The 9168-nt window shown below is 39.3% G+C and overlaps 1 protein-coding gene across 1 annotated transcript; it reads left to right on the top strand.

Moving 5' to 3' along the window:
- Nucleotides 1–3028: 3028 nt before the first annotated feature.
- Or67d (Odorant receptor 67d) lies at nucleotides 3029–8110 on the top strand. Its single transcript, XM_017140519.3, has 5 exons — nucleotides 3029–3151; nucleotides 6694–7046; nucleotides 7112–7549; nucleotides 7617–7806; nucleotides 7859–8110. Exons 1-5 carry the CDS (start codon nucleotides 3029–3031, stop codon nucleotides 8078–8080), a joined length of 1326 nt encoding a protein of 441 aa, XP_016996008.2. The 3' UTR covers nucleotides 8081–8110.
- The last annotated feature ends 1058 nt before the right edge of the window (nucleotides 8111–9168 follow it).

Below are 9168 nucleotides of genomic sequence, written 5' to 3'. Positions count from 1 at the left end.
TGCATTCCTTATAACTATTTTTTTCCAAATATACATAAAATTCTTAAAACCAGTACCAACATAGTTAGGGGTATTCCATTAACTATTTTTAGGTCCTAAAATATTCGACGGCTCAAAAAATAAAATTATTGTGAACTTTTAACGATTCAGTAACTGATTAGTAAAATAATGTCTAATGTCTAAAATGTTAAATATTAGATATTGGAATTTAATATTAGATAACCTACAATTAATACCAAAAAAGACTGTTTTTTTAAACACTACATTCTACCCAAAAAATAAGAGATTATGTGGCATTGCCAGCTCAACTTTTGCGGTTGGTTTTTTATTTTCCAATATTTTTTCCCTTCGCCGTTTTCCACTTTTTTCACCAATTTTTTCCCGACATGACGCGACGACGACCGCTGATCTGAAACAAAATGCTGGCGCAGCATCACATCACATGAGGGCGCTAGAATCCAGGGTGGCCTGAAAAACGGAGGGGTGGCGAAGGTGAGGGGACGGGTCCGTAGGTAGGAAAAAAATTAATTTGCATACCCAATATTCAACGGATTTGCTGCTGTGGCGAGGCTTACCATGCCACTGTCCATTAGAGGAAACTCTCTTTTTTATCAAGGTACCCTCTATAAAGTTTTAACGATTTTGAGTTGAGAATCAGCGCCTAAAATCTGATTATTTTGGTACAGAAATGTATAGGTTGGTTATAGTACAATATTTATTTTAACCAGAAATTGTATAGTTCATAAATATTGTGTCGAAGTTTTATCTTTAGCTCATTAGCCACAATTGGTGGAAACTATTTTTTACAATCAAGATTTTTGAAGAATTTTCTAGGGTAGTTGATAGTCGACTCCCACAAATGTCCTTGTATCTTGATCTCTCTTTTTTCCACAGCTCACTTGTTAGTGGAATTGTGCGAGTATGCTGGCGAACCAAACCCGCGGATGCGTTTGGAATTCTTCGGTAGTTCGGGGGGCAATATGTCGGTCCTGGCAACTCACTTTGCAGGGCACAAAAATAAGCGAGAAGAAGCGAGTAAAAAATGAATATACGAAAAACAGGCGACAGGACAACCCGCAGCAGAAGCAGAAAATGTAGCTGCATATTGTTTTGTAATTTCCAGCATGATTTATGGCGCTTGGGAAAGCACTTTAAGTGCTTTAAGAACTTTAAAAACTAACAATATTGCTATCTATGTGTGTCAATAATCAAGGGCCTCAGTTAGATGAACAACGAACAATGGCAAACAAAGCCTCATTATGGGCAACAACAATTGCCAAATCACTTGATATGTAATGCTGGCCATAAATAAATCACACTGCAGCATAATCCATTGTAAAGTGTCGAAAAACTGCAATTGAAATGCAAATCAATGCAAATCGATACTTGAATCATCACCAGCCGCTGCAGAATCAGAATCCGAATACGAATCAGAAACTTGAACATGAATGATTCATGCAACGCACGCGAACATTCAAATGCAAATGCCAGAATGCAAAAACCGAAATGCAAAAATTATCCAAAAATGCAAATGTGCGAGTGCGAAAAACCCGCTGTGAGGGCAACAATCAAATCGAAATAAATGCACCACACAAAACCCAAACTGCAACAAAGCCAAAAATAAACACACAGAGCAAACAATGCAGCTTGCGGATTTTCGCACTTCCGGTTAACTGTTGCTAATTTGATTAGGGAATTTTCCAAGGGGGCGGGGGTCAGCACAATACGGGGCGTGGCCACAAGCGAAAAGGCCATAAACATTTTTAGCTGCTGCTGATTTTGCTTTGGCCTGCCAACTTATGCAAATTATCCTGTGTGATTTATGCCCAGAATTTTCTCGCCTTCCAGCAGAAACTTTGCTCCTTGGGGTGCTGCTGTAAATTGAATTTTACAAAATACGGTAGACGGTCGATTGGGAAAAATATTCACTGCAAAATTATATTTTAGAGCGCTTAAATATCATACTCAAAAAAAACATGCTCAGAAAAAAAAACCTTATAAAAATTTTAATTTTCGGAAAAAAACCTTTTTCACTTTTTCTAACTTAAGTAAATGATTTTTATGTTATAAACAATTTTAATTGTATTTTTTGCCTAGTACTTAACCGAACAAAAAGTCGTCCAAAACAAAAACTTCATATGAAACAAAATTTTTTGACGTTGCTTTTCATATGAATTTTTTTTGTTTTGGACGACTTTTTGTTGGGTTGAGTACTAGCCCTTAAAGTAAAATTGTTCACAGATTTAAAAAATTATATAATTCAAAAGTCAGAAACCTTGATTTATTTTTTAAGAATTTTGAACATTTTGATGATCTAAGATTATTTTCTGGTGCCGAAATTTATTTCAAAGACATCTACAGTATTTTAAAAATACTTTCACACGCAACCCAAGAATGCTGGGATTGCTCTTTTGAGGTCCCGTTTCTCATATTCAAATTTGTATGTTATGCGCATGTATATATTCAATTCAATCATATCCTGTCATGTTGCCACCAGGAAACTGGTTCTTGTGCCATTGAGCAAAGCACTTTTTACCTTTCCTGTCTCGCATTGTTCGTCAACTGAACTTGTCCGTGTCGATTGTCATGCTAATTGAGGCAAAAAGGATTCCCAGGACTCGAGACACGCCAGGTAGAAGAAGTAGAGGAGACTGCCTAAGAAACTTAGTTCCTTCGCAGACATTGCCGCGTAAAGTGCTTGAAGGAAGGCAGTCGTTAAATAAACCATAAAACAAGCAGTCAGCCATGGAAAACAAATAAAGCCCACCCTCCCAAATAAGCCGGAATGAAACCAAGGAGAGAAAAAGGAAAATGTCCCCGACTGCCGGGAAACCACAAGCATGACAAACATTAACACGGCCTCTGACGCAATTTAACACCAATTACAATATCCGTTACATCTAATTATTGTAAGCGGCCCACGGGCCCACAAGGAAGCCACTGGGCAGCCGTCTTGCCGACTAAATTAAAGAAAAACACCGCTGCCAGGACATGGGTGGCGCCATTTGCGGTTGCCAGGACATTAACAATGGAAACTCCCGTTCGGCAGGAGGGAAAAACAGAGAAAGCGGAGCAGCAAATGGCGGCTATAAAACAACAGAGAACAGAACCCATGAAATATGAGCAGGAAGCTCAAGAAAAACACACAACTGTGGGTGGCTGGGGCGAGCATTTCTTAATTTCCAACAATTTACGCTGAAAGCTTTCAGCGCTCAAATGACGCACAGACGGCCGGCTGCAGGACTCCAGTGTCCTGTTCCTTCCATTCTCCCAACTGTTTTTTTTATCTCGCTTTTTTTTGTCCTGGCTCTGTCCCTGGCCAAGGCGACGATGATGATCTAACGCCATTATTTCCCCGCCAAACGACAGGCAGTTGTTAATGGGGCTTACCACTTAAGCGCGACGGCATAAAATAAACACGCGGTCTGCCGTTGCCACGCCCCCCGCCCAACTTCGGATGTCCTGGCAAATTAATTAACATGACGCCCAGTCGCTGGCAGGATTTTCCACACTCGAAATAATGAGGTATGTAGAAAATCTTGTGACAAAACTGGGGTAAATTAATAAAATTCCATGAAAAAAATGAACAAACAATTTTAAAATATATAAAATAATTATTAAATGTATGTATGTATATAATACCGATGTTAAATAAAAATTATTTTTATTAAAAAATACTTTTCAAAAGATGTGAAGAAAATTTAAAGTTATTGCGACAACAACGAAAATTTAAAATTAATTTATGAACAGTCTGTGGGTATTTTAAACAATCCAAAATTAATCTCACTGATTATAACATAATAAATGTTGATTATATCCTAAGACATTTAAATTTCTTCAAAAATTCCAGATAAAATATTCAGTATAATATATAAACGATGATTAGTCAAATAAAACATTTTTGAAAATATTTAAGTTTACAAACAAAATACTGTGAAATTAAATATGAGCTCACTTTTCCTAGTGCAGCTTTTCGCTGTTTTTCTTCCTTTTCTCTTTTGCTGTTTTTGTCTTTTAGCTTGTTTTTTCTTCAGCTTAATTGTGGACCATCGTCTTCAGTCCTTCAGGGTGTCCTGTCCCCCCAACAAAAATATTGCGAGTATTGGGGAGTCGCCCACCGGCAGTTTAACAATTAAGAAACGTTTAAAGTTCGGTGAATTTGGGGCGCGGCTTTCCTTTGATTACAAGCCACGAACGGCAGCAGCAACAGGATCTTGTGAGGTGGGGGGAGCCGGTGAGTCCTTGGCAGGACATTCGACATACGCGGCACGTTGCCTGCATCCGTTTGACACCTTTTGTCGGGCCCAAAATGGCACAGGAAATGAGCTGGCCCGTACGTGACTTGTTTTCGTTGTTGCCAGCAAATTGCAAATGGGAAATGTAAAATATTCGACTGCTCAAGCCCGATTGTTTGGCCGCTCGAAAGGGTCACGAAGGTCCGGGGACCATCTTTAAGCTGACCCCAAGTCGAGCGCCTGTTTAACATTCCAAATTTGTGCACTCGCTCAATTTCCTTCCATTCCCCAAAATGTAATTACCCAAAAAGGGGGCGGCTACGAAATCTTTTCGATTTGACACGAATTTCTCGGCCCAACTCCGGCCGGAATAATTAGTGTCCATTGAAGGGGCGCCACGGGTGCTACGTGCCAAACAAAACGCCCTGCGGCAAGGACGAAGACTCCTTGGAGGACTGTCCTCGCCGACGTCCTGGCATAATTGCAATTAAAATGTTCGCCGGGAAGTGCAAACACTCGGAGGCAATTGCCGTGCACAGAAATAATAACAGGCAGATTGCGCAAATTAAAATATAATTAGAGACAAACACAGACGCCAAGTTGGGGAGGTGGGGAAATGGTCTTAAGAATGGGCAAGCACGTTAGTGTAATTAGAGAAATTAGTCTAAAGTAGGTTTTTAATATCAAAAATTTACAAATCATGCACGTCTCATTTAGGATATATCCTATATATATGATAAAAAAACTGGCTATTAAATTGTAACTGTAATTATTCCCAAAGAATTTATGATAAAGTTTTTTAATTTTTTTGTTGTTATCCTTTAAAAAAAATATTTTTTTAGATTGTTTAGAGGCAAATCAAATTTCATTTAAGCTAATATTTAATAATCTTTAATATTTAATATATTTAATATTGATAGTGATGCTATAATTTTTTAAGTTTTACATTTATGTACATCTAAAAACTAACCCCTTCCGATTCAAAAAATTGCAGTGTATACAGTGGCGCCCCCTGGCGTGCGGTGGCCGGGAAAGGCCACGCACTTTCCACTGGAAGAAGTTCTGTGTTCGACTGGAAATTAGCGTGAGACAGCCCACCTTTTTAATTTTTTTTTCCCTTGAGGGTTGAACGAGTAAGCGAGACAGAGACACTCAGGGTATGTGTGTGTGTGTGAGAGAGAGAGAAAGAGATACTATATTGGAGGAGAGTACAAATACCTGGCAGCTCCTAACTAACGAGCAAGTAATTTTGTGGGCCAACTGACCTGCCCGGCAGCGTCTTTAATGTTTCCATGGCTACTTTAAGCCTCCGTTGTCTTGGCCTTTTGCCCATATTAAGTATACGCCGTGATGGTGCGGACGTAAGTGAGGGTGGCGCTTTCGTTTACTTTTCAGGGGGTAGGCCTGTGAGGGTCGTTTTTTTTTTTTGGCCACACCTTCCATTCTCGCAGGGGTGACTAAACAGGGAATATAACTTTTTTTCTGCGTGCGCCGAGCGTTCGCTTTTACTTTTGTTTGCCCGGATTTTCGATCGAAAAAAATATATATGGAATAAACGAATAAATGAAATAAAAGCGAAATGAGGAAGAACGAAATTTGTTTCGCTGCCGCTTTATGAAATGTCAAAACTTCAAAGCGAACTCAACTTAAATGCAAGAAAATGAGAAAATATTCACTTGAGTGCGTATGCGCCGTCGTTGCTAGCATCCTCATCCTGTTTTGCTGATTTCGTGCCCATTGTCCTGGCGTCCTTGCTGTTGTTTTTGTTTGCGATTCTGCTGCTGTTTGAACTGTTGTTGATAGCCTTTATTAGTTGTTGGCCCAAAGCCTAGGCGCTTACGCATTTTCCCCCTCACTTTCACTTCCTGTCCCGAAATTTCCACGTCAGGACTCGTGCGCTCTGCAAATAGATATAATTTTGAGCTGCCCCCGCTGCCGCACTCGTTTTCCTTGTTTTTCCTCTTGGATTTCACTTTTTTTCCGCCAGCAAATTTTATTAAAAAATTTCATATTAAATCAATTGCGTGGAGATTTTCTTCTTATATTGTGTTCTTCTGGTCGGGGCGTCAGATGTGCTCATGCATAAAGTCGTTTGAGTGGGAGTCGCTATGATGGGTATGGAATAAATTTAGATAGATTTTTGGGTAAATCGATGAGGAGAATAAGTAACCATAAGATAATACCATATATCATAAAATTTTTGCTTATATGCAAGAAAAATAATAAAATAAATATCAAATTATATGATATAAATGTTTCTCGACTTAATAATTAATTTAAATATAAAATGCATTTAATTACGTATTCAAAGGCTTCCTTGAGTGTTTAATTACCGAGAATCGATTTTTTTTTTGCTAAATGCCTCTATTAAATCGTCAATATTTTGACATTAAATGTCTACAAGGCGAGAGTATAAAAGCGGGTTTTCCATGCCGTTGGAAAACACTTTTCCTTTAAGATTGTTTCCAAGAAGTTGGCAGTGAAAATGGCGAAAGTCGAGCCTGTAGAACGATATCGTAAAGTCATTCGTATGATCCGTTTTTGTGTGGGATTCTGCGGAAATGATGTGGCCGATCCGAATTTTCGAATGTGGTGGCTCACCTACACTGTAATTGGAGCCATTGGCTTCTTTTTCGCCTGCACAGGCTATACCATTTACGTGGGCGTGGTCATCAACGGAGATCTCACTGTGATCCTGCAGGCATTTGCAATGGTGGGCTCCGCAATCCAGGGATTAACCAAACTATTGGTCACCGCCAATATGGCTCCTCAGATGCGAGAAATTCAGAATACATTCGACGAAATCTACCAGTAAATTTAATGTTTAATATTTAATTATAATATTTTATTTCATTATATTTTATTTTACTTCCCAGGGAATACGGCGCTAAGGGCGGTGAATATGCTAAATGCCTGGAGCAAAGAATCCGTACCACTTGGCAACTGATCATTGGCTTTATGCTCGTCTACATTATTCTCCTGGGTCTCATAATATCATTTCCAATCTATTACTTGGTGATTTTGCACCAGAAGGTGTTGGTCATGCAATTCCTGATGCCGCTACTTGATCACACCACCGATGGAGGTCATCTGTTGCTGACCGCTGTCCACATTGCACTAATTACATTTGGTGGATTTGGTAACTACGGCGGGGATATGTACCTATTTCTTTTCGTCACCCACGTTCCTTTGATTAAGGACATATTCTGCGTAAAGCTGAAGGAATTCAACGAGGTGGTTGTTAATGGGAATGAGTTCCCGAAAATGAGGTCAATGCTCTGTGATCTCTTGACATGGCATCAGTTGTATTCGAGGTGAGAGAAATATCATTGTATTTTGGGTGGTTTACTAACATTTCGACTTTCTTAATTTCCGTTTCAGCATTCTTCAAACCACCAAGAAAATCTATAGCATCGTGCTATTTGTTCAGCTTTCCACAACTTGCGTGGGACTTTTGTGCACCATTTCTTGCATATTTATCAAAGCCTGGCCAGCAGCTCCTCTTTATCTATTATTCGCCGCCATAACTCTATATACTTTCTGCGGCCTGGGAACTTTGGTGGAAAATGCTGTAACTAAATCGGTTTTCATTTAAAAAACAACAATTAATTTATGCCTTTTAGAACGAGGATTTTCTGAGTGTGATCTACACAAACTGTCTGTGGTACGAGCTGCCCGTAAAGGAGGAGAAGCTAATTATCCTGATGTTAGCCAAGGCCCAAAAGGAGGTTTGCCTCACCGCCGCCGATATGGCGCCTTTGTCAATGAACACAGCCCTCCAGTTGACCAAGGGAATTTATAGCTTCAGCATGATGTTAATGAACTACTTGGGAAAGGATAAATAAGGAGTTAACTTACATATAAGATATATTGCACATTGTATTGTAGTGGAAAAATATAAATTTAATAAATCAAACTTTAATAATTACATTTTAGTAAATTTTATTTATTTTTTCGAGGAAAATTTGGATTGTGAATTTATGGATAAAAACCGGAATTCTTCGATGGCTTTTTTTCGAAATTCTCCAGCTAATTCGAATGTTTGAATTGATTGGGTATTATGTTACGAACTTAACGGGGTTACATTTCATTTTTGGAAACTTTGTTGCACTGTTTTGTCCAAAATTCAAATTTGTTTAAAGAACATTATTCTCTTCATTCTACGAAGATCCCAATCCATTCCCGGACTTTCGGTGGTAAATATAATGCTCCTGAATATAAAACGGTGCAACTTTCAAAGGCCATTTACTCTGTTCTAATGCTGCTGATGAGCGGATAGGGGGAATGAAATTGGGTGGGGAAAAAAGCTGATTAATTTTTGCTCTTTGTCTAATGAACTTGCCGCAAAAGAATTTAATAAACAGACTCACACTTTATGGGCCCACAAAAAATGATGTCTGCCAGGCCACAGACCATGAAAAATAGTAAAACCAAAAAAAAAAATGCCTGAGAAAGGAAAAACCCAGGCGATGCAAATGAGGGAAAAGTATGAAAAAGCATCGCTGGTAAGTTGTAAAAATTGTCTTTTAATGCCGCGCAAATCCAGCAGATTGCCACGTAGTGCTAATAAAATAAAGTTATGTCCGGGCATAAAGAACAAAAAGCCCGCGCACCGCTGAAACGCACCCGAAATAGTGTACTTCGGTACGAAAAAAATAAAAATCCACCGAAATCCACAAAAAATGGCGTTGAAAATTGAGTGCGCGGGCGCAAGGCGAAGGCCAAGATGGATGATGAGGCGGCGAGAGGGGGCGGCGAGGTCGGTAAACGCATCATTAATCAAATGTCCGAAGCGTAAGCACCGTTATTCATCATTGCTTATGGATAAGGTGCTTCAGCGCCCCGTCCTCCCACTCGAAAGCCCACCTCATCCCCAGGCGGAAGCCCCTCAAGAAAGTCCGCGTGAGTTGCCATATTCCTTCGACTGTTTTCT

This window comes from Drosophila takahashii, chromosome 3L (genome assembly GCF_030179915.1).
Source record: "Drosophila takahashii strain IR98-3 E-12201 chromosome 3L, DtakHiC1v2, whole genome shotgun sequence".
In the NCBI taxonomy this organism is placed as follows: Eukaryota; Metazoa; Arthropoda; class Insecta; order Diptera; family Drosophilidae; genus Drosophila; species Drosophila takahashii.
This window is presented reverse-complemented; position numbering and strand designations above follow the sequence as displayed.

Coding starts and splice junctions, on each gene's coding strand:
- Or67d (XM_017140519.3), top strand. CDS start 3,029: ATGGAAACTCCCGTTCGGCAGGAGGGAAAAACAGAGAAAGCGGAGCAG. Junction 3,152..6,693: donor CTCAAGAAAAACACACAACT/GTGGGTGGCTGG, acceptor TTTTCCTTTAAG/ATTGTTTCCAAGAAGTTGGC. Junction 7,047..7,111: donor ACATTCGACGAAATCTACCA/GTAAATTTAATG, acceptor TTTACTTCCCAG/GGAATACGGCGCTAAGGGCG.